The sequence below is a fragment of the Leuciscus leuciscus genome, assembly GCF_965113295.1.
Source record: "Leuciscus leuciscus genome assembly, chromosome: 19".
Classification (NCBI taxonomy): Eukaryota; Metazoa; Chordata; class Actinopteri; order Cypriniformes; family Leuciscidae; genus Leuciscus; species Leuciscus leuciscus.
The window spans coordinates 21,918,338-21,945,263 of record NC_138743.1 but is presented as its reverse complement, the minus strand read 5'-3'; the positions used below and the strand labels follow the sequence as shown (position 1 = coordinate 21,945,263).

The 26,926-nt window shown below is 37.4% G+C and overlaps 1 protein-coding gene across 4 annotated transcripts in view; it reads right to left on the bottom strand.

The window, feature by feature from the left end:
* Window positions 1-26,926, bottom strand: part of ralgps2 (Ral GEF with PH domain and SH3 binding motif 2) — a 125,485-nt gene that overhangs the window by 78,275 nt on the left and 20,284 nt on the right. For 2 of the 4 annotated variants that reach the window (XM_082146822.1, XM_082146825.1), the window contains exons 2-5: window positions 10,768-10,860; window positions 7,842-7,974; window positions 7,603-7,707; window positions 5,241-5,291 (exon numbers count right to left, since the gene is read on the bottom strand). In XM_082146822.1, coding sequence (XP_082002948.1) covers window positions 5,241-5,291; window positions 7,603-7,707; window positions 7,842-7,898 — 213 coding nt within the window. In that variant the 5' untranslated portion in view covers window positions 7,899-7,974; window positions 10,768-10,860. Of the gene's footprint in view, window positions 1-5,240; window positions 5,292-7,602; window positions 7,708-7,841; window positions 7,985-10,767; window positions 10,861-26,926 lie in introns of all 4 variants that reach the window. The other 2 variants (XM_082146823.1, XM_082146824.1) reach the window with 2 other exon arrangements.

Here is a 26,926-nt window from a genome sequence, read left to right as displayed (position 1 = left end):
GTGTTTTGCTTCAGTTTGAAACCAGATAAACTTCACATGCTTGTCTTCCTTCACAAGAATTTGTCATAGATTGAGTACGCAAGAAGTAAAAAATGCATGTGCCTTGTCTATCAGTATCCTTATGTCTGTTGGGTAAAAAAGAAAAACTATATAAACAAAGTAAGAATGTGAATTTTTACTTTACCAAATAAAAGAATAAAATTTACCAAAATTCAAATGAATAGAGTAGAGTAAGAGAGTAAATTACTCACTCAGACCTGGCGCCAGGAGGATTATTATACCGGTAGCCTAATCATGAATGCACTCCGCTATCTTTTAACACATCTCCGGCGAACGGCTTTTTCACGCAAAAGAAAAACTCTTCATGAAGCGCAGTGAAATTCAGCGACCATGTGGCATTTCTTGATGGATCGAGTTGTTCATTAACTTCATTTTACATTTTACTCGTAGATATTCGAATATATAGATATCCTTTCGAATTAGATTTTTCTCAAAAGAGACAGCCCTACCAACCACAGTCATTAGGTTTATTTAACAACAGAAATTGAATAATCAAATGTAATAACAAACAGTCAGAAGCAGGTTTATTGGGCTGCTGTCACTTTAAGAGCTGAACAGATCCAATATATTGTTACACGCATACTTTCTTTCTCAACTGTTTACTCCACTTAAGACATAACTTACTGCATTAACGTAAATACTCACCAATACTGACATTTTGACACCATTTTGTCATATAAGCTGTGGAAGAGAACTGAAATCGGGATCATGAGGTCCGAGAGGTGGCTTTCTGTGCGTGCGAGTACTTTGCTTATTTTTTTAAATAACATTAAGCATATCACAAGTGTCCAGTCTGTTCTTTGCAGTCGGCTTCGACCTAAAACTTAGGCTTTTCATAATCTTTTGAAGTATTCAAAGCATGCAGCTGTTGTAAGCCACTGAAATATGCATATCGCAATAAGTGCATTTGCGCTATTCCAATCATTTTGATATAACATGCAGCCCTATTTTATTTTATTTTTCAATGTAAAAGTCTATTATCACTTGAATAATTTCATACATTTAAAGCATTTCAATTCGCTGGATCATCAGGCACTATGCATTTTTATTTATTAATTAACACACAAAAAAAATTTATTAAAAATTTCAATTAGGATACTGATAAGCCAACAATTATTTTTCATGCATTTTGTCAATAAATGTCTGATATTAAAATTCCTTATATAAATTAAAATTGTGCATCTGTAATTTAACTCCCTGAGGTCGGCGGAATCTCTTTTAATTAAACCAAACCATCACCAGAACAACAAATTGTTGTCAAAATAAGAATAAACCAAGATTATAATTTGTCCTAGCACGAACACAAAAACTTTACAATGTGTAATATCAGAAACAACAGTGCATAATACAGACGTAGCCTGACATGTACACTCATATTACGTCAAACTCTGCCTTTTACTCCCTCATGTCACTCTACAACACAACTGCTTGTGCGGCCAGATTCAGAGAAAGCGTCAATAATCCTTCAGCAAATCCCTTCCACAGAAAGCTAAAACAGCCAACATCCAGATATACTTCAAAGCGAGACAGAAAGCCAGATCTGATCCAGAACGCACCATTATCTAAACACGTCATTTGTCGACTGATACGCATGTTCGCTAAATCGCCCACTAAATGAATCCCAGACATTTTGAAAATCTGAGGTTAGTTCTGTATATTCTTCCAGAGAACCAGACCCTCAACTTTTTAAAGAGGGAACCTGCAATTTCACCCTCTCCTCTCCAAGCAAACGTGCGCGCATCCAAAACCCTGCTGCCAAGACAATCAAAGCCAAACAGCACTGCATAATCAATCAAACCTTCCAATGACAGAAATCTGTAGACATAATTACACAAATTACTGTAATTACCATAAATAATGAAGAAAAAAAATTCACGCCAACCACAATAATTTCCCACAAACGCATTAACAAATCACGTAACATTTAGTTCTCCTCAGTCGCCTTGATTTTGTCTCTTACAGCCAAAAAAAAAAAAAAAAGCCCCAAATGTTACATTAGTATTCAATGTGTGGTTACGGTAGCCTCATCAAATGCTTTATAAATCACAGTCTGTGTGGCTTAAAGCCCAACCTTACAGACGGTGGATAAAACAAGCCTGAGCTAATAATCGTTCAGAGAGAGAGAGAGAGAGAGAGAGAGAGAGAGAGAGAGAGAACAGAAATCGGCACACTGCCACTGTCAATTTATTAAAATATGCAACATTTCGACCCGAAGTTCTTCGTCAGGCAAACAACAAGTACATAGCAATGTATAATTTATATCAGCATGATCCATCACACCTGACCTAATTATTCAACTCATATTTCAGGTCATTCAAACCGTATTTCTTTCTTCTGTGGAACATAAAAGAAGATATTTTGAAGAATGTTGGTAACCAAACAATTTTGGGGTTCTTATTGTATGGACAAAACAAAAAAGTAAAATAAGAAAAACACCAAACAAAAACCAAAATACAAAAACCAACAAAAAAGTAAAACCAAACATACTATAACTAAATCACGACAGAACTGATTTCTTTACCCACTCCGGCAAACATACTTGAAACTAAATTTTGTGGCAGATGCTGAGATGGAGATTGATTTGTATATAATGTGTCCAGTTGCTCGCGCAGCAATGAAATGTGCTGTTTGTCACAAATATCTAAATAATACAGCTCTTTCAAGACAAAATATATCTTTTAAAAAAATAATTCAAAATACGTTTTCACAGCCAGTGTGAAACATTTTTTGGTCAGTTCACCCTGGCCACTGGCAAAAAGTAACAAATTTGGACCTTGCATAAATCTGTTTTTTAAAGTATATACTACAAAAGAAGTCATGGATGAAAAGCCCTAAAGCGCAGAAACATTTCACTGTGTGTTTACTGCCCTCTGCTGGGAAACTCTGGAACGGCCACAGAGGTGACGGGGGAAAAAACTGAATCCCCAAATCACAGGCCATTTTGTTATTAGAGGTTGGTTTCATTGAACTTGTCCAAATGTAACACTGTGTAAGGCTCTTGAGTCAGTGACAGCCCTATGAGTCAGTCACACATGGCTTTCAGCCATTTCAGTTAGTTTCCTTTAAGGAAACATTTACACAAGCAAACTAATTTGGTTCAGGACCCATAGAAAACGCTGACCAAAATAAACACTCTGTGAGCACCGAATGAGAGACAAAAAGCCTTTGGCATGTAAAGAACAGTTACTCACCAGTTGGCTGCTAACTGTATAAGTAAAACCGGCATTATATGATTTAAGCAATCTAACCTCACTTATGTAAGAGCAGTCAGCAATTCAAATGAAAGGAATTTACTGAAGAAAACATCTGCTGCAACTCACACATCTTCTATGTTCCAACAACTTTTCCCTCAGTGGAAAGTTGACCAAAATTTTTTTTTTTTTTTTTTTCTTCAATGTGATGACACTAATGGCGATTGCATGAAATGGAAATTGCAACCGGCTTTTCTTCTGTACTGTGATGTATGCATCCAGGGGGGAGAGATTATTGGATGAGAAAAATGTGAAAGATTGATTGGATCATATAAAGTGAGGCTGTAAAAGTAAATGGACGATTGTTTCATGTTGAGTGATAGGTTGCTGGAGGGGAGGGACTGAAATGTGGCGGTAAACGTCATTAGAGAAAAGATGTCATAGTGGGGTGGGGTGGGGGGGGGCTGTATCGCATTAATGATCTTGATTAAACATTTTGAAAAATAAATGATGTAAACAGACAAATCATTTATAATAAACACTGCAACATTACATAAACAATAAGAATGCACAATTTTTATAGGGCTGTCCCCTAATAGTCGACTAAATGTTAGTCGACTAGAAGAGGCTGTGTCGGCAAAAATGTTATTAGTTGGTTAGTCGCAGAAAAAAGAAAAAAAAACTTGACAAGTTGTGGCGAATCACACAGTCCGTGATGGACAGATTTTTAACGGTTGGTCTTTGTGGTAATTACAGTGTGTTGGGCAGGAAATACAAATGTACGCCTATCATTCATAGACTTCAAATATGGCTTATCATTTGAAACATGCAAGTAGTAGCAACTTTACTTGGCCGCTCGGTCTAACGTTAACCTAGATAAACGTGCGCTATTATTAGCCACATTTACAAGTGTTTGTTCGGAGTGTGGAAGCTAAAGTATTAGCGCGCTTTACTGCATGACATGGAGGCACGATCACTTCCATTTTTCCTGATAACAGCGAAAACAACTTAAAACACTCCATCATTTTTGCTCATACAGATAAGAGTAATGCATCATTTGAAACTGTTATTTGTGTAAACTCACAATAACAACAAAACGTTGTGCTTCTGTAAAATAGAGACAACAAACAGGGTGCGCTTTCTGCCGTCTCAGTCTCCTTGAACTGGAGCACGTCCCAAAAATGAACCAAAACTCAGTGTATACTTGCCTCACAGACATGAGAAATATATCTATTGAAAGCTTGGAATGTCTACTTTTAATCAAAAACAAATACTCTCTGCTTATGTAATCCGTATGAAAGAAATGCATTTCTTTCTACAGGCACGTCCACTATACTACGGAGATGGCAGCATAGTCAATAGGGGTAAAAAAAAAAAAAAAATCGATCCATCAATGCATCGTGATTCTCTCTCCAACGATTCTGGATCGATTCTGAGCTTAGTTTCCAGATGAGCGATGACGCTGAGTTTGCTTTAGAAACACCCGCATTCTGCTCGCTTCCAATTCCTCACACACATACACCACTCGAACCTTCCGTAAAATAATCTTTCATAAAGTTCGGAAAGGTTGAAGTGCATTACAAGGACATTCACAGGCTTCATTGCACAGGATGCGCTGTGAGAGTTTGATGTTACACTTGAAGTGTGCTGTCTCGCCCGTCGGTATTTTCCTTACAAATGCTCTACGAAGTCATCATTTATGTGGTTTGGGATGCAGTGGACTTATTTAAAATATGAACCTCACTAACAGAAGGCTAGATAGATAAAGATAGATAAATAATCGTTCTGGCATCGGATCGTGACTCCCAGAATCGGATCGTGAGATGACTAAAGATTCCCACCCCTAATAGTCAACTTCATCTTTGCAGCCGACAATTTTAAATTTTTCAAGTAAAATTGTCTAGTAAATTTTCCCACCACTGGCAGGAGTAGCAAAGTGTACGTTTTGGACCCTGTGTACATCAGTGACACAATGAACGAAAGACTTACCTCAGGTTGAATGGCTTTGAACACTGGAGCATCCATAAGAGTGATCTGACCCTGCAGAAGAACACAGTAGAATATGCATCACTTATGATGGAAGACACCTGTCTTTTTTTCCCCATTTATTTTAATTTTATATTAAAGGTAAAGCATTTCCCTTATTGATGGTTTTTTCTCCTTCAGGTCAGTGTCTCTAGATTTGAAATAGACCTTTGAAATGTTTTGCATAAGTATTTATTACAGTAGAGTTTCTGGATTTATTGGCTTATTTGAAACAATACGCTGTCTCGACTTCGCTATCCATCCTTACACGACTAACAGACACATGAATAATAAATCATCTTTTGTCCAATGCTCAGTTGCCATTCACAAGACATTTTTCATGCTTGTATGAATGTCGTGCGTGTGGGATCACCGTGGAGAGTATGTGTGCATAAATAAAACACGTCTTCAGTGCAGTCTTGAGACTGAGACTGGGATGATGTCCTGTATATAGGCTAATGGGCTGGGTCATCAATAAATAAAGCACAGAAAGAAACTCTGTACCCCAGATTCAGGCAGGCGTGTGCAGAATCAGGTCATCGCATTTACATCAGGTGTACTATGGCTCAAAAACACAGAGGGCGTCCCTTGGTGACACTATGCGATATATCACAGGAATTACACCGTTAACATAAGTTAACATAAGCTTTGCTTGTTTTGGACATCTGACTAGAATATAGAATCTTTTGCCTGTTGTAGCAATATTGATTTTATCTTAATTTGATAAATCTGATATTGGGGATTTTTTGGGGGAACTTTCAAAATCTAAATGTTCACTGAACATTATTTTTAGTGCACCTCCCATCCAGCAGATGGCGCAGAATGAGTTGCAGATCATGAGAGCTGACTTATTGGTTTTACAAGATGGATTGTTGTGCTCTAAATTCTGTAAAAATTCTTGCCTCTCTTTAAAAATAAATGGTGGTTTGCAACTTTCTCCAGGCAACCCCCTTGTGTTATGTTTTCCTGCCCATCGACCTCTCAAATCGAATCAAAATCAAACTGAATTGAGAGCTTGCAAGTCAAAATTGAATCACATTAGTGATATACAGCCCTATTCAGTACCTTGACCTGTATTAAACTACGCCTTTAACCACGTTAAGCGATTAGCCAATCATAACCGAGACCATTTACATATAGAAGTCTTAAAGGTACAGTAGCAAAAACAGTCCGTTTGATTTAATTCTGAGGGTCATAAAGAAGGTGGTAAATGATCATGAAAAATTTAATTATGAGGTTTGTGGTTGAAGAAGCTTTGAGCAACATTGTAAATGGACTTCAGGGAGAAATACAAAACAGATCGTTGCAGTATTAGAGCAAGTATAAGTCAACAAGTGGCTGTGTATCTTCTCCTCAAGATCTTAAGAGAGTTCAGCTGGGAGTTTAGTTTGAGTTCTTGAATTACCAGAGAGAGGAGAGTTTGATAGCCTCGCTCGGATTCCGGTGTTTAATTCAAACTCTAGAGAGCATTGCGGCCCGCAAGAATGTCTGCCAAATGACCATTAATCATTACTGAAACTGTGCTGAAGTATTTACTCCTCTCTGTCAGTGCTCATAGCTCCTTCTCCCCTTCATCTCTTTCTGTTTTCCATGTGTTTTTCTTGTGATCCTTTGGCTCTGTTTACATCTGGTACCGGGACCACTGCTACAAATTCACAGGGGAACATTTTTGTCTGGGATAAACTGAGTTATTTGGATCAAAAATCGCATTTAGCACTGTCCACTTGTGATTGGACAGCCTGAGGATGTTCACCATAAAAAATTCTAATTCATTATCAAAAAAGTTCAAATGAAAAATCATTATTTCAAATTCTTTTTTTTCTTCCATTTTTGGGTAAAATTTTATTTTAACCAGGCCAGTTGATTAAAACTTTAATGAAACCTGTTGTTTCCCTGTTCAATATTACAATATAATAATAAAGAAGTTATTATTATTAAAAATATTTTTTTATAATTATTTAAATAATAAAAATTAAAAATCAACAAATAAATAAATTCCCATTGCAATAATGCTTTTGTCTTGCAAATTAAAAAAAAGTATATAACAATAATTTTAGTTTACAGAACAACAGTAAATTAACTCATATTTATGGCGATCTTAATTTCTTTGCTTTCAAACGTTAAATTAAAGAGCTTTTAAACTGCAGCGAGGCAACTCTTTTGTTGACACCACTTAGAAATGATTCTTAATACAAAGTTGGGAATAATCTTGGCTCAAGCTCACTTTTTTACCTCATGTTTACGTGAATCATACTTCAGGTCAGAAGGTCATGCAAATATTCATATAGATATGGAACAAAACAAACAAAAAAAGAGTTTGACTTACTGCATATTCCTCTGGCGTGACCTTCAGCACGTCGAAGACCACCGCATCAAAGCTCTTGACCTCTGATGGGCCCTTCTCACTGAGGGACTCAGAACTACTGCTCCTCTGGAGGGATAAGGGAAAGGGAGATGATGAAAGATATACAAATGAGCCAAAAAAAGTTCTCTCATTAGATTCCATTATAAAACATGCAAGGTAAAGCAGGTAAATGGTTTTTGTTTCATTGAGAGTGAGCTGACCTCTGAGGCCGGGGTCGTGAAGGTGGAGACGCTGGGCTGGCCATTGGGGACGTCCATTATTACCAAACCATCAGACACTACGGCAAGAGCTCACTCACCATCATCATCCTCATCAGCTCGCCTATATGGCCCCCTGCACACACAAACACACACATTAATGTACATGTAAGTTAAGGCCTGGATTGTGACTTAACGATGCATAAAACTGCAGGTACAAGTATAATATATTGCATAAAAAGCCACTCAGATCCACAGGCTCCATAAACCTCCCCAAACTATAATACTCTCACTTCAAGTGCTTGGATAAGATTCTGTTGAAATATAGTTTTTCATTATCACCAAACATAATGTTTCTCATTTATGCCAGAAAGTCTCATTCATCAGCAGCACATTCATCCAACAGTTGTTTTTGAAACAACTGAGACAGGGCAGGCAGTGATGTACTTCTGGAAAATGCTCTTTTTCCTCCTAAATTATCTTTTTGGAAGGGATCTATACTTTCTCCTTGGCAGCATTTTCTACAGGGTTCTGGTTTTGCAGCAGAAATTGGTTCCAAAACATACAACAATACAATTGACAGTTAAGTGTTTTTATTATACTGACTATTATGATGTATGCATTATATTAACAATTTTATATTAATGTATGCATTAATTGTATTAATATCATTCAAATATCATTTACACAACAATAAAAAAAATGAGGGGTCAGTAAGATTTGTTGGTTGTTTATTTGATCAAAAATACAGTAAAAACAGTGCATGTCAAAACACCTCCAGGGCCCAGAAAACACCTCAGACCCCAGAGGGTTAACACAATGTCCCGTGGAAAGAGCAGTGATGATGTTTGAACTAGTGATGATATGTACATTTTGGCCGGTACCAATAACCGATAATTCTTTATATTTGAAAGCTGATAACCGATATATTGGTCGATAAATCTAAATCCAAATTTTTATATAATTTTTGAGAGCCTGATTACAAAAACAAAAGTCTTACCATTAATGTTCTCCTTATAATTTTACGTAGCCTATATGACAGACTTGCGCTGCACATGTTGCACTTAACTATTTTCCTTTTTTGAAGGGATTCCAATTATATTTCAAGCAATTCAAAAACATCACGGAGAACCGTGCACATCTGAAGTGTCTCAGCTGAAGGAAATAATCCATTATGTATTGGTTTTAATATATTGGCCAAATGTTCTTATCGGGCCGATAACGATAACATTAAAATGATCATATATCAGTCGATATGGTGGCCGATATATCGTGCATCCCTAGTTTGAGCATCTCTCCTCCAAAATCCGGCAACGAAGGCTGAATGCTCTCTCTGAAGGTGCACTCGTGGCCAGGAATGCAAAGAACATAACTTGCCAGGTTACTCAGGGCAGGGAACTGGGAATTGTGTGAACGACAACCAATGCAGAACGTCTTGTTCACTTGATAGTTCAAGTTTCAGGGTCCTATACTCCTGAAACTGGATATCTAATGATTTTGATCCACGTGATTCTTTGGTATCGTCCTCTCAATCTGCAAATTAACAGAGAACAGGAGGCCTTTGGGCAGGTGTCGGCTTTAATTCAAACTTTAAACCATTTTCTTGACTCCCTGTATCACCTCCTGTCACCCTCTTCCATCCATCATTTTCAAACCTTGCAGATTTCGTGTCAGAAAGGTTGTATTCGATAAAGCATGTGAATAGAATGTTGCCTGTTGCAAGTAATTCCTTCAGCCGCGTCACACAGACGGTTGAGATTTCAGAGAGCAGAGGGTCCTTTGTGGCTGACGTACAGTTCTCGATTAAACTCAAATACGTGTGTTGGTGCTGATGCGTCCAATCCTGTCATAATTATTGCTCTCAGCCAGCACAGATGCAAAGTCTTCATACTGTTCCAAAACAGAATTCAGCATCTCAAAATTGGAGTTCCACTGTGTCTCAACTAGGGTTGGGTACCGAGCTCGGTACTTTTAATGGTACCGACCGAATTACGTCAGTACCGATTCACATTAAATCAATCGGTGCCAAATTTCGGTACCTGAGAACGCATCTGGGTGCGAGCGTAAGACCATTTAAATACAAATCCTGCATGTTCTGCGTGTCTCTGTGTGAAGGAGTGGCGCAGACGTGCAGGTTCGTTTAAAAGTTCGGTTTAACTTGATAATATATTACTGTTGTACAGTAGAATTTTGATATCTCAATTTAATAATACTAACACTAATAATAATAAATGATCAACAAAAAAAATTATTTTTAAACAAGCCCTAACTGTAAGCCTATTTTTTGCTTCTTTTTTTAAAAATCAAAATCAATTTATGTTCTAATAACGAAATATAAAAAGAGCTGTTGATTTATTTGTCACACTGTAGAATGATTAAAAATTAACTGCTAAAGAGACCTCATCTCTGAAACACACACACACACATTAGCCATGTGCGGTTGTGCGTGTTGTTAATCTAATGTTCTTGTGAAGCGATGTAACCGTACACCGCTTCCAAAGAACAAGTGCTCAGAGACGTTGATAAACACTACAACTGCTGGCCTCACTATCAAAACACCACAGTCAACATTTGGCTACACGTGAAACAAAATAAGCAGGTGTTCAGACCGCAATGGGACCGACAATGACACCGTGTGTGTATGTTTGTTTGTCTCTGAGAGTGAACAGGTGCTACGGAGCCATTAGTGTGTGTGTGTGTGTTTGTGATTTAGGGTTCTGTAAGTAACAGGTGTTGCCGAGAGTCTGTTCGACTTTACGGCACTGCCAAACTGCAGACTAATCCTAATCACAACTCTAATTCACCCTTCACACACAAACACAGCAAATAACAGCAGCACAAATGCTTTCATTTGCCAAAAGGCTGCAAAACAACCGTGTATATAGTGTGCTACATGAACAGCACACAAACAAAGACAGAATTCAATTACCGGGTATTTGTCAAATGCACATCGTGATGGCTCTGCTGTGTCCTCCCCTGCACTCGATCGGCTGTATTCACTCGTAAGTGTGCTGTAAGACTGCTGTAAGAAGGATAAAAAGAGAGAGAGAGAGAGAGAGAGAGAGAGAGAGAGAGAGAGAGAGAGAGAGAGAGAGAGAGAGAGAGAGAGAGAGAGAGAGAGAGAGAAAGACACGTTACCAACAAGCAGCAAATACTGTATTTTTTTATTATTTTTTTTAAAGGGGTTGACTTTTACATAGGTTAACAAGGTTTAATTTTTTTTTTTTTTAGGTCACAAAACTATTTTGAAAAATGTACCATGACTTCGCTTATTTTCTGGTTATTTTTCAAGTGCCCTTTAAGTACAAATTTAATTGTTTCACCCTCATCCCCCAAAATGAAAATCTATTAAATGCAAAGAATTTAATTTAATAATTACACATTTAAAACTATGACGCTCTAAACAAATAATTAAATAAATCGTAACAATTCGATGTTTATTGTGCAAAAATTATATTAATTTGTGACGTCATGTCCACAACAACCAACACTGCACAGGGTTAGTTGTAATTATGCATAATTTACTGTTATTACTAGTGTAGTACATGTAGTAACGTGTAAGTAAGTGTGTCACCTTATAATAAAGTGTCACCAATTCTAGTAATGAAATCAGACAAAGCAAGACACAGGAGTCAGCCGGTTTATTTGTGAAATGTTTAAATGTCAATTTCACCACTAAATGAATGGTGATTTGAGAAGTGGTGGAAATCACATTTGTTAAAAAGTCTGAATTTTCCTGTAATGCATGTATAAACCTTTTAGGACATTGTCTGTGGACAAATTAAACCAGTCATTTAGAGGGTGAAAGTGGCCATATAGTAAAAGAAACACTGCATGAGACAAACCTAAAAGACAAACTGTGTATCAATGAGAAATTCACTAGGTGGTGCTGTACATACGGTAAAGAGGATAAAAACAACAGCAGCTGCGAGGAAATGGGCTGGAGCTGGAGTTTCAGAGAGGTCAGTGTCGGGTCATTAGAGAGGATTGTTTAGGACACCAATACAAACACCAGACGCCACCCACCACATGTCACGATGGGACGAGCCAGATGCAAAGTAGGACGTCAAGCTTTCTTTCCCTCGCGCACATGAAAATAAGCTTTAAAAACATCACATGCTTGAAGCCAGCAAAACATTTACTGCACATTAAGGAGAACAAGCTTCCTCAGTCTATAGACTGAAGGCTGAACTGAAGCCATTTGCTCTGGCATGTCACAAACATGCAAAAATGTGACACGCTTAAACGGTTTAAAGTGGTAACCCACCGATATCAAAGAAATAACCCAAACACTGTCTCACCAGACTAGTAATTGTGAAAGCGAATCATTTATTTCCACAGAAAATAAATACTCAATTCTCAGCATATGTAGCTATAGCTTTTGTTTCCAAGATGTTACCATGGTAATAAGAGAATGACTCCACAGAAAGAAAAATGCTTCATAACGGCTTCATAAACAGGCCTACACGAAACCTTCGCCCACAGAGCTGCAGATGTCAAACCGCAAAAATATGGAATTCTACATATCCCTAGCCAATTATATTTAAAAATATATTTCAAAGAAATTCTTTTCTTGTGAACTTTCTACTCAAAGAATTCTTAAAAAGTATCACAGTTTCCACAAAAAATCTTAAGCAGTACAACCGTTTTCAGCATACTATTATCATCAGTTTATGATGGCTGACAGCCAGGTGAATCTGCTGACCTTTCTGCAGAAATATAACCTTGTCTGATCTATCTGTGGACAGCTGAGCGCCAGTAAAAGACTGCAGATAAAAACCATAAATGTACAGTGGTTTCATGATGACTGACGCTGAACTTAGTAATGTCACGCTCGACTGACGGTAAAGATTGTGGATGTTTGTGACCACTGTGCACGTCAGAAGGGCAACACAAACCACCTTCAGGTGCGTCTGTCTCGCGAGGGAATGTCGGGTTGAGTGTTTTGTGCGTTGAGCGTGATGATGGTGTGACGGGAATGATTAATGTGTGAGATCTTGGAAGGCTGTTGAAAAAGATCGTGGAGAGACGCTCAGAAGCACGGAGGAGGCTGAATGAAAGGCGGAATGGAGCGAGGGATAGATACGGATGAGAAGGAGCGTGGGAGGGGTGTCGCTGTCTTGTTTCAACCTGCCGGGGAAACGGTGCAACAGAACAGACACTCCGAGCCTGAAGGAATGAGTTCAAGTGGTTGAACTACTCAGATTTTCCCACCTTCACTTACATGCGTTCCCTCTCCATGTGTCCCATAAATCATGTTCATTAATCTTTCATTTCCCTATAGCTTTTGCTTTGTTTTATTCTGCGTGTGTGTGTCTGTATGCATGTCTGTGTTTGTAAGGGGTGGGGGGGGGGGGGGGGGGGGGGTGTATGTGCATACAGTATGAATCACAATTCTACCAACCGATTCAATAATCAATTTTCTAAATGTTTGTTAATTACGTGATGTTGTCGGAACGAGAGTAGAGCAGCATCCGGACAGTTTAGAAAGTGGACAGACTTGCAACGGGGAAAGCTTTATGAATGAAGCTTGCTTGACAGCAGTTCCAGTATCAAAATAACTCTTATGTACAGGTACTTTTAACACCCAAGAAGCACGTTCAACGTGGACGCGCAATGATGACCAATGACTGCTTGTAAAAGCAAGTGACCATCCTGTATCTGAGGCTGAATCACTAAATATTGAGAATGCAACTGCACGTATTACTTTTTCTAACTCCAAGCGGGATTCCAAAAGATTCCCACTCAAAGAGTGTGTGTAAAACTTTATTTGCACAAACCTGCTGTGGCAAATGTGTGAAACAATTTGTAGCAAACTTCAGGAAACGCCAGAACACTTTGCGCAATATTAATGTCATTATAGTGTCAACTAGGGCTACATGATAATGTAAAAAAACTGACATTGCAATATGGACATTTCAAAAGATGATTTGAATAGCTCCATTTGTATTGAATTAAACATTCTAGAATAATTGGGGTGATTTTGTAGAAGTGCGCATCTAATTTAATTATTTTAATATTAATATATTTTGTGTCCAATTTTAGTGTCACTTTCAATAAAAGTGTGGTTATTTTATTGGTTTGTGTTTTTTTAATTCATTATCATTAAAACGTTTGAATTTCATAAAAAAATCTAATATTAATACAAATGATACAAAAAAGCGAACTTAAAATAAATAAATCATTTTTTAAAAGCATATATTCAGTTTCTGTTTTCGGCCAAGTGCATCCAGAATTTTTGGTTTCGGTCCAGAATTTTCATTTCGGTGCATCCCTAACCAGCAGAAAGGGTCACTAAACAAATCAGTGAAACAAAAAACATCACTAAAAGTAACATCACGAAGATCCAATTTGCAAAGCAGGGTTGTCAGTACCTGTAAACAGACATGTTGTCCAACACTGACAAAGCTTATGTTTCTGTAAGGAAATCTAAGCCATTTTTCTCTTATACAATGTGTGTATGGCCATAGTGTGTTTGTTAACCCTCTTTTTCCACTTATTTTCATGAACACACACACACAAACTTTGCTCTGGGGCCCCTCTGAGCCCTGTTCATCCATATTTCATTTGACATTCAGAGGGAGGAAAAAAAAAACACCCTATGGAATAAGCCTTGAGGGATACGATAAGAGGAGACCGTTAAAATGGAAAACGTGATATTTTGTGGCTCAGTAAGCAAGAATAAGAACGAAAGAGTTACTGTACACTCTATCCATAACAATAATAACAATACGTTCATTTAAGCACGTATCCAACAGAGAACAATGGCAGCTCCACACACCAACACAGGGAAATATCAACATACTGTAAAAGAAAAACCCCCAGAAACACAATTGCTGTCTGACACCACGTCTACACTGGAAGTGAACCGCGTCATGACAGTTCATAGTTAAAACAATCATAAATGAAGCTATTCAAAACGTAAGCAGCCAAGATGGCATGATATGTCCCTCTTTATAGGGCCCTATGAAATAAACATTTGACAATTTTCAGATTTTTTTTCATGGTTTTTTTTTTCCTTTTCTCTCTGCTTTAATGGTTAACAAAGTTGGGTAATCAAAAAGCTTGTCTAATTAATAAAAATCATGAAAACAAATACAATTTACAATCAATTTATTAAAAGTTTAACAAAAATAAATGTAGGGCTCTATTTCTGAGATTGTTTGTGTAGGTGTAAATGTCCCAGCGCTAGGATTCACTCGCCTCCATCCCACGAGAAGAAAAAGTGTGCGCGTTGGTGGAAAGCCCTGGTTTCCTACAGTGTTGCTGAGTTGTTCGTACGCTAGCTTCCACGGTTCATAACCCTGCCAGCTCTCGCTACGACTGCGCAGTTTACATTCAACAACTGAAAAGCTGAAATTATATAAAGCAAACGGCGCCAAAATGAATGCTTCTCTTTTGAAATATAGCATAGCTATATTTATTTAATATACATCACAACCTTTGCTATTTGATGATCGCACCAACCCATTTTACAATTTCAGTTTTATTTTGATCAAATGCACCGCCCTAAATTTAAAGCGGGGTCGCTAACTTCTTACAATAACAAAGGCGTCGGTTGATGACGCATAAGCGGAATTATGGAACTTGTCGTCATGCCGAAGGATCTAATAATGTTTATGGATGAGTGAATACATTGATGTTTTTAACATGACTGTGGTGTGGAGCAGGGCACGATTGCTAATAAGAGACATATCAGCGCCACACACGAGTCCCACAGATATAAAGGAATAAGGACATCTCATCTACCGAACTACCCGCAAGTGCTGAATTACTCACACAGGTCAGTCTATTAGATGAATGAAACGTGTGAGGTAACGCATCACTGTTTCACTTGGTCTACTACACTATCACACTAAACTGCATTTGAGTGTGTTGAAAGTTATAATGTTATTCTATGTGTTAGTTTATCTGTATGAGACTAGCAGTAAGCTAGATCAACATTAGAATAACATACTGCTCATACTCTAACATTTCATCATGTTGAGCTATATAACATTGATTAGTTTTATGTACATTTGTGCGTCTCTATCAAGTCGAAGTTTGTCACGGACGTGGAGCTCTCGGCATCTCGAAAACACCACGCTGATATTGATCCTCATTTTAGTTCTCCTTTTGTCCCAAAGTCTGCTTGCCATGGTCCATAATTTTTAAACGAAACAACAACAGCGTGAGCTTACCGCTAGACGTAGGCTAAGGCAGTTGTCCACGTCTTTCGTCACAGTTACTATGCCAGTACGAGCGGAAACCAGGGATAACGCGGATATTACATCATTGACAGGCGACAAGTATACAGGGACGAGCCATTATTTAAAATGGGAATTTCTCTGAAATAAAAAATCTTTGGGAACTTTTAGGATATTGTAAGTACACAACTGTAGGGAATATATCACAGTATGCAAGTGATTTTTGCATATTTTATTACAAAAATATTACATATTGTAGCTTTAAAAATCATACAATTAATAAATATGCTTCACCAATAAGTTTAGCCAAAAGAGTAAGTGCAGCACAGTTGAACAGCTTTCACGTCAATGCTAAGACTCACCTGCCATAGAGCTCTCGCTTAAATGTCATGCAGTGGTGTGTGTGATTGAGTGTGTCTTAATTTAGACAGACAGTGAGAAAACACGCCGTACCTGCATGTGCCTTGAAGTGAAAGCAAATGAGAATCGTTCAGTCTTGAAAAACAGTGTGTATGAAATGACAATGAAATTCATGCTGCACTGATCTGAGCCTGAAGCATCTCACAGGCCTGATTATTATCAGACGGATGAGCCAAACAGTTTGTGTATGTCTGCATGTGGCTGTCTGTCTGACGGAAAGCAAACAGTGTCTGCCAGAAATCTGCTTTAAAACAGGCTTAAAGTTAAGGATGTTAGGAGAGACAGAAATAGTGCGACAGGTCCGACACCTATCTAGATGAAACACTACCCTGCCCGCATATTTGGAGGAAAGGAAGATGATGTTTGTCCTGAAGAGACAGTAGCGGGTAGCTGGTTTAACGGCAGATTGTGTGTGTGTGTGTGTGTGTGTGTGTGTGTGTGTGTGTGTGTGTGTGTGTGTGTGTGTGTGTGTGTGTGTGCAAAGGAGGTGAGAAACAGCCAGCCTGTCATCACTCTAATTATCATCCAAAGAGAGAAAGAGAGACTATAAAAAGCCAAGGTCACGGCACACGCTATGGCAGACTGCTGATCAGAAGCAGAGGAATTTGACAAATGGAGTCGAGTGTGAGACTGACGGCTGATGACAGACCTGCTCTGTGTCTGCATGTTTACAGGCCGTCTGGCTGAGGATCAACAGAGCCGCACTGCATAATGTGTGGAGAACACAACAGGTGTGCAAAGAGGAGCATGCATTTCAATTGCAGGATGTTCAATCTGAACAGCAAATATAGGAAGAGGAATTTACTTTATTTATTATTTAAAACAATTATTGGAACAATCTCTTGGAAATCCATCGATTCCAACGAAGGCCAACGAAGCATTGCTATTGATCATGATTGGAACAATACACTAATTATTATTTATGCATTTTAAAACGAATATTTTAAAAGGTAAAAAAAAAAAAAGTCAATATACAATACCGTTCAAAAGTTTGGGGTCAGTAAGATTTTGTTTTTTTAAAATAAATTAATACTTTTATTCAGAAAGGATGCATTCAATCGATCAAAAGTAAAGAGTTTTACAATGTTACAAAAAGATCTATATTTCAAATGTATGATTTTTTGCTTTGCTTTTGAACTTTCTATTCAACAATGAATCTTGAAAAAAATCATCAGTTTCCACAAAAATATTAAGCAGCAAAAACTGTTTTCAACATTGATAATAATAAGAAATGATTCTTGAGCATCAAATCATCATATTAGAATGATTTCTGAAGAATCATGTCACACTGAAGACTGGAGTAATGATGCTGAAAGTTCAGCTTTGCCATCACAGGAATAAATTACACTTTAAAACATATTCAAAACAGTTATTTTATAACATATTAATATTACTGTTGTTACTGTATGTTTCTAGATCAAATAAATGCAGCCTTGGTGAGCATAAAAACCTAAAATAAAAATAAATTATATGGGTGGCAATAATAATAATATCAGTGTGTGTTTCTAGACATACCCCCATATGATAGTATAAAAATGTATAAGTATAAAAACATGTAATTTATTTAATAATGCATTTAATAATAATGCATGAAAATGTATTTAAAATTAAATGTATTAAAACCTACACTTACAGCAGTTGAATGAAGAATTTCATGCAATTTTAATTTACATTTTACTACAATTCAAGTTAGAATTACAATTCTGCATCCTGTCGGAAACCAATAATCCAACAGAAATTGACAATTGAGTTAGAATTTAAAAGTCCACAAAAAGTCACGTTCACTACAAACAAACAAAAATCCCACTAATTCAAATGTAAAACTTAAGTTAAGTTGCTGCCTTAAATGTTTAATATAATAATAAGTTATACTATACAGTAAGTATAATGCGTATTGATCATATACATTTATTCAGTGTTCAGTATCTTAGCCTCTGAAGGATCAAAACCTCCCGGGTGAGGCATTTGGGGGTCACAGCTGTCTATGGTCTGCTGACTGGACAATTTCCATGTCACATGGTCAAAGAAAGAAGAAAAGATGATAGTAACCTGTGCTCAATGTCCTTTTTCGCAGGATTCTGTAAGGATCAATAAGCGAGCGCGTGCTGGAGGTTGGCGGTGTCAGCAGTCCAGCAAGCGGGCAGCAGCAGGCGGTGTGTGTGTGTGTGTGTGTGTGTGTGTGTGTGTGTGTGCTGACTGAAGACTCCCGCGGGATCAGAGCAGCTGGCCTGAGCCCAGATCCGCAGCCTGGATGGCTTCTTCACCCTCCCTCATCTAGCATGCCTTCCCTGCGCCCTCTCGCATGATTTAATACACTTTCTCGGCTGTGTGCCCCATTCCTGTCTCTGTATGAGCCCAATTCAGAAGCCAACAGGAAACTCCACAGGAAACTAGGGATTCTGAGAGGAAGCGGTGACTGCTGTGCTGACCGGTAGCAATAGGAAAAGGGTTATAGTAATAATGACTGACACACGGTCATGGCACACATCAGTACACATTCACACTCTCCTAAATAAACAACACTGCGGCAGTGGAGGATATGGGTGAGTTTGTTATCTTGTGTTGGTGTTTATAGTTGTGGTTTTGAGTGTTGAGCAGATCAGATAAGATGATTTACGGGCATTAACCAACCAACTTCATTCACCACAGCAAACCACAAACACTCACAGACTCTAGATAGGGATGGTCGACTGTTCACCTATTGATCCATAAACCTATATTTTTCTTTAAAAATAAAAAGAATGCCATAAAGGTGGATGACTATAGTTTTGTGCACTAAGTAAGATAATGTATATTAAAAAATAAATGTTAGTCCGTCCGTTTTTGGGGGTCAACAAAAATGCCAAGGTGATGCAATAATAATAAACCTTATTAGATAGTTTAATCTTTTTTTTTTTCCTTAAACAAAAAAACTGCATATGCTTAATATTTTAAAGAACATTAACCAGAATATGAATATTCTAGTAGTCTATATTGTATATGAGCCTCATGACACTCAAGGTCAATAAATCTCTTAAAGTATCAGATAATAAAAAAAAAATGATGACAAGGTTAGATCAGGTTGTAAAATGGCATGTGGTGACATAATATATTGCTGCCCCATTAAAAAGTTGTGCTATAGTATATATTTATGGTCTACAAACTATTTTTCATTAAATGTATTTTATAAGAATTCAAACAGTAAATTGATTTTTTTTTACCCTTTACCAGATTTAGCAATTCACTTGCTCTCACTTTTATTTATTTCCCCACTAAATGTTTTTCACTAAATGATTAGATTTTATAATATTATTTTGCACAAAAGATTTTTCTAGAATTACTTTTGCTGCTGAATTATCCAGCCTATGATATATATTTTTGTCCTAGATTATTTTATTCATTTGTTGTGTTTTCTTTATAAAGAAGTTGTGTGTATTACACTGATAAAAATGATTTTGTGGTAAAGTAAATACTACAGAAAAAAACAATGTAATTTACATGAAAAAGTTAGTTCAGGCAAGAGTTAAAAAAAATTAAGTAAATTCTATATTAGTACTCAATTCAAGCGTGTAGAAATGAAAGCGTAAATATCAACGTTATAAAATTACTGAACTTTTCTGATACTGGTGTTCCCATCATGCACTGGGACTTGAATAATTAATGAGGTTGATTTTTCACTGTTTTCAAACTGTATTTACACTGTTTCATCATTGCTTTTGTTGTTAGGATTAGTAATGTGCCATTTTGAGACATTTGGAGTTAATTTTCTACTCAAAATGACACATTCAAACACAAAAACGATCCATCAAATGTTACCGTCATTGTGTATTGTCTACCAAGTATTGAGGTCTCTGCGTTCACATGATGCCTAACATCTGATACGCTGTCTTACACAATATCTACTTAAGTATTTTTAAGTAAAGCATTTACTTAATTCAATATTGTGTTGTTTGAGTGAAATGTATAACAAAGGAATCTTCAACTAAATAAATGTTACTCAACCTTTTACTAGCCAAGTTAAAATTACTTATTTTCTTTGTTACTTTCACTTAACTTAGTTAAGTAGAGTTTACTTAATTCCATATGTGAAATTTACTTAAAAAATATGCGTGTGAAATTTACTTAAAAAATATTTGTGCAAAAACTTGCCAAAGAAAAATTGAGTAAATTTTACTTATTGTTTTTTTCAGTGTAGGTGGATTTTTTTAACACATAAAAGAGTGATCATCAGTTCCATACAATCTACGAGGATAAAAAAAATAAAAAAATAATAATAATAAAAAAGGTATCTGTGCATCCCTGATTCCCTATATTTGTAAATAATACTTTTTACATAGAAGAAGAATGTTTAAAAATGTTTCTTTGTTTTACATTTTGAAAATAATAAATCACCTCTTTTTAAGGTCTACTGAAAATTTTTACATGATGGTTTTTCACCACATTACATTTTTAAAGTGAAATTTGAATTGACAGATCTTGGAATGGAAAATGGAAAAACTTAAAAACCATATAAAAGACAAATATGAATACAAAGCACACTACTCAAAACATGTTTTTGTCATTGACCCTTGACCCAACTAGGCTAATCGTTCAGACAGTCAATTATGAAAAGACATAGTTCTGCACATCCTTATCCTAACATCTGCCCTGTTAGGAAAGGTTTATTTACTGAATCATATCTTACACCATGTCATCATCTTATTCAAACGCATGTAAAGGACCAGCAGTATTTAAGGCACTAAATAATGAGCAATGCGTTTAAAAATCAATACAAGGGCGTGTAAAGGAAGTCCTGACCCTTCGGATTACTCTGACTGCATTACCGTCTATCGATCCACTGATTTGAAGTTAAGCTTTTCAGATATGATCACCATTGCAGCACGTCTCACTTGGCCATGTCAGAGTTCAGAGGTCGTACCAATGGATCAGTTTTCGTCCTTTATTGAACCTGCATTTTGCAATAGTTGTCCAAAGGGGACAGTACGGTCTCAATCTCAGGAAAGGGTTGGCATATGGACCCCAAACTGGCCCTCAGCCTAATAAACCCTCATGCTGTTCTGTAAAGCCGTCCACCAGCTGAGTGTGATCAGAAGGAAATCAGTCGAGGGTTCAGATGAACACATGGCCAGGGGATTGCATGGTCCTGTGTCCTGCCATGGGGTAAAAACCTAAATCTAACGAAAAATCCAACTAAACAAAATTGAGCCCTATTGACTTTCACTGTATGGATAATAAATAAACAGACATTTTTCAAACAAATCTACTGTTGAGTTCCTTAAAAGAAATAAATTAACTCATCCACGTTGTGTGTACGAAATAGAAGAAACGCAATTCAGCCCTCCAAAAACTAGTTTTGACCAAAGTTGCCAAAATTCTAGTGCATTAATAATATTCAATACTGGTATTGGTATTTTTTGTATTAACACAGGATTACTCAGAGGTTAGCCATTTAGAAAACGTGTCTTATTAACACTCCCTCTGGTGAACTCAACAGTATATTTTAATCAACACTAATTCCATGAGTCATCATCATGTTTTCACCCCCACGCCTCTTTTCTCGATCCCTCTATCACAGGAAGACGTCTGCCAGCTGGGGCGAAGATGAGAACAAACACACTGGCTGCATATAAATCACATAGGCTGCACTTCATTCCTTTCATTGCTCCACACGCTTTCATTTGTTCTTTGACTTGCTCCCCTCACAGCGTGTTTCTGGCTCTTTCTAACACTCTCTCTTGAGATTATTCCAGTTGGCCCTCAGGGATTTGAGGGAGAGACGTAGAGACATGCTAGAGCCTGAGAGACACAAAGATATGACAAACAAACACAATGACAGTAACAATGCCCAGAAAAGAGCTATTCTGAAAGAGAAAAGTGTGTCTCAGTTCCAAAAACATCCTACTGTACGTCAAGGCTGCTCTAAGAGGTTACAATCTTTCTGAAATCCAAGATGGTGTATGATACAAGAGAAATAAACTATAAATAATAAAAAAAATGCATACTCAAAAATATTGATACAAAAAAGTTTGTTCATGCTTTATAGAGTAAAACACTTGTTAGGTTAACAACATGCTGTAACAATAGCTAACTCTATTGAAATCAATTACAGTTTAAGTCTCATTATTTCATTAAAGTTGCTTCCGTGGTGCCATCAAAAAACGTGTTTGTTTATTTGAACATCCAGACCAGCCTGAAGTGTACTAACTAGACATCCAAGCGATGCTACTACACACGAAGTATAGGAATGTGTCTTTCCCAAGTTACTCTGAGTTTTTATCCTAGCCAGATATGATGGCGATGTGCAATGAGCAAAAGGAGATTCTACTTTAGAAATGATTCCTATTTCAGTGACATCGTGGCTGAAAGCTCAATGATTATCTCATGTTCTTGTGCGCTTTGTACAATATTCAAATTATTTGAGTTTGAATATCATTTTTGCATGACTTTAACTTTTCCCCTGCGGCGTTTTTTCAAAAAAAGGTTGCCAGCCACCGGCAGCATTTTTAATCATTTTCACAAAACTTTCATGGCCCCCAGAATGTTTTGTTGTATCAATATCTAACCATGCAATATATCAAAAGAAAGAACAGAACGTCTGCTTTTAAACTACAACAACACATTTTAATCTATCTTCATGCTTTTTTTTTTTTTTTGGCCTTGCTGTGTTATATTCAGTTGCCCCCATGTCATATTCATGTAATTTTCACTGTGTGGTGTATGTAAAATTAGTGTTACCTTGATTACCAGATTACTGAGTGCCCTGTTGGTTACACTGTTTACTTCCTTTTTATTCATATTTGTGAAAAATATTGTAATACGATTACAGAATCAAGAAGTTGATTCTTAACTAAAGTCTGTTTAATTTAGAGATTAGTTTTTAATTCATTTTCAAATTATTTATTTCTAATTTATTAAATATGAATTTAAATAAATATAAAGTGTATATACATCGGCTTTATATTGGCCACCCTGCTCTATAAGTCGGCCATCAAAAAAAAAAAAAACAATATCGGTCAACCACTAGTGCAGAAATTGCACACTTCAGCTTTAAGTTTTATGCCACTAAAAATATTAATACATCATTATACTGTCAAAAACAACTTGAGTCAAGCATATTTGATAGAATATGTGAAGACAGAAAAAGTGATCTAGAGACCCATGATGTTCAACGAGGGCCTACAAAAGTGAGGAGTTTCTTCAGGAAGTGTATGGATGTGGATCTCATCTCCACCACTTGTGAATTCTCTTGTGAACAATGCAGTTCAGTGGAGAGGAACGCAAACTCTCAGTGACCCAAATCTGTTTGCTCTCTCAGAGGTCATCAGGGCAAGGAGTGTGTGTTACAGAAAAACACACCACTACTATGCAGTTGTTAGATTGTTCTGGATAGTTAAGCAATCGCTATTGTGTTCTGTGTGGTTACAAGTGATGGCACCTTTACCGACCCAATTCAAAAGAGCCCATCCTCAATTCAGTTCGAACATCTGTGACGTACTCCATTCATGAGAGCAACCATTATATTTTCACCCTTCTATCTTTTTGCATTTTTTCCCTCTCAATCTGACCGTCACAGAACAATGTTTCATTGTGTGTGTGTGATGAAGAGCAACAGCTGTGGCTAAACAAACAGCTGTATCACTTCTTCACCCCACGCTCCTCCTCAGTTCTCCCCTCTCTTGTTCTTTTTCTACCTCCCGCCTTTGAGAGCACTCGCTCAGAACATTTCAAACCACGTTCAAGGCCTTCGTCATGCACGTTACACAAATACAGATAAAAAAACAACTGAATGACAGGCTTGGACAGGATGTGTTACTGCCTAAAAACGTTGATTTAAACTTCCTTAATATAGAAAAGACATTGTTCTCTGCCTGTGTTTGCATGTTCACAACCCGTCCACTCCCACATAGGACAAAGACTCAGCGTTTGGATCTCTAAGCAGGACAGATAATGGGTAACCCTGGGTCCGCCCAACACCCCTACAGCGAGTGTGTGTGTGAGTGTTTGACTTGTTTGAGCAGACGCCTGAGGCTCTGAGCGACGTGTCCAGGCAGAAGCCAACTAAAAGCCCCAGTGGAACAACCGGAAAACGCCTGACAGCAAAACAAAGCGGACATGAAAGGCCATTATTAGGTGAAGAAGACAAAGAAAACGGATACAATACATTTCCCATCTTCCCATTGCTTTGGAACCAATGGAGGATGTGAAGTTGTTAATGACACAAAGTAAGACTGAACAAGGGATAGAAATACAGAGAGAGACTTTTTACACCTTTCCCAAAATACAGATAGAAAGCACACAGGCTTCGTGTCCTAGTAGTAGGCAAAGTGAGGGAAATGAATAGTATGTCCGATTTCAAGAAGCTAATTCACACTGCACTGACAGACAGACACTGACCAACAGCAATAGTCACAGATTACAGTACGTCACTTCTCATACCTTCCAAGCAGGGCTCCAGACTAACTTTTTTCACCTCCGTCCTGGAACCGTCCTGAAAAACGATTTGAACCGTCCTAAAGTGAATGTCAACCGTCCCAAAATAAACATGTTGTTTCTGTACTTTGTTATTATCATCTATAGTTGTTAGTTACATAATAAAAACACCATTAAAATGTTTATGATATATATTATTATATTTATTTAGCTCCATTCAAAGTAGTTATCTGTAAACAGGTAAAAAACAGATTTAATAAAAAATAACAGGAGTTAAATGCTTTTTTGTATTCATGCAGAACAAATATGTGCAGTTCATGCAGATAAATTCATGCAGATAAAAATACATACAGCTCAAAACGTTTTTGAGTTGGTTGGATTAAAAAATAACAAATAAATACTGGTGACTACATATCTCAAAAATATCATCATTCTTTATTCTTTCAAGCAGACATATTTATTTGTATGAATTAAATATAATGAATCATTATTAAAGCTATTAACGAGTAGTGAATGCTTTTCTCTTTTTCTTTTGTTGCTTGATCAATATTAAGGACACAGACCGCATTAGGTTTATCACTGTCTGTCACTTTAAGACATCGGATCATGTCCAATGACGTGCGCTGATGCACATCCGATACACTCAAAACGGTTTAAAACATAACCAACATAGTTTACGTGAATACTCTCCAAAACGGACATTTCGACATAATATTGTGTGTATTTGTCCACTCAGACACGAAAGAGAGCTCAGTTCAGTACTCGCGCGCTGTATGGGTGTCTTTGTGCATGGCTGCACGCTTCGGGTCGGGTGTGTGCACACAGAAAACCGTACCGAATAGAGCTCTTTTTTTGCGTCGTCACTCTTATTCAGATCTATATGTCTGCTCTACTCATTCTCCCAGACGTTTAAGTTTTTTAACGTTTTATGAGACATGCATGTCAGCCCGTGTGCCGCTGGGTAGATCAGCACGTTACAGTACAAATGTGCGCATCAAACGCAGGACATCAGTTCTGACTGGATCGCTTCCCAAATCGTCACTATCTAACATTTTTGTCTAGGTTTTATTCGTTGACGAAAATGTCAATAGATTTTCGTCATGGTTTTTGTCATTCAAAACTAGTTTTATTTAGTTATCGTCTCGTTTTTGTCTGTGAAAATAAGCCATGTGATAGATGTACCGCGAAACAAGTCTCCGGGTGAGTAACCGGCCAGTGATAGTAACTATAGTAACAGCATGAGAAGACACGCTCCGTTGTAGTCAGCGCTTGGTCGGTTAATTTTGGCATTTTCTAAGTAAGTTACCCTAATAGGCTAGAAATAAATGAACACGCATACAAAAATGTCTTTCGTCCTGTAGGCGTCCTGGAGAATATTTCTGTTCGTCCTAAACACATTTTCTATCGTCCCCAGGACGATAGGACGCCGTTAGTCTCGAGCCCTGCTTCCAAGACTTAAGAAATGGCAATTCAATATGTTCAATTGACAAAAAAAAGTACCAACCAACAGCAACAGAGATAACGCACTGATCTGACAAAAGTGTCAACAGGGATTCTCAACTCTGGCCCTTGAGGTCCACTTTCCTGCAGAGTTTTGCTCCAACTCTAATCAAACACAGTAATCAAGGTCTTCGGTTTGATCAAGGTTGGAACTAAACTCCACAGGAGAGTGGACCTCGGGGGCTGGAGTTGAGAACCCCTGGCCTAGAGTATTCATAAACGGTAGGTGAAAAGTACCAGGTCGACCTACTACTTTCGATGAGATTCTGCAGTGCGCATCCGATTACTAGCCCATGAGGCCAACTAGAGAGGATTTGTGTATTGAAATGAAATGATGTATGACGAATTGTAATACTCAGGATTGCAGTACATCAGGATTACATTTATACTACACGCAATCAAACTATATAGAACATAACTGTCGCGAAGTTCGTTCCTGGTATAGCCTATTGGTTAACCGGTGATGTTTTTGTAAACATTTTGTGACCTTCTCATTTACGGTCAAGAATAGGCCTATGTTTGCAAAGTGTCGACACTGATGTGGAATGTGCATGGTATAATAAAGATGTATGT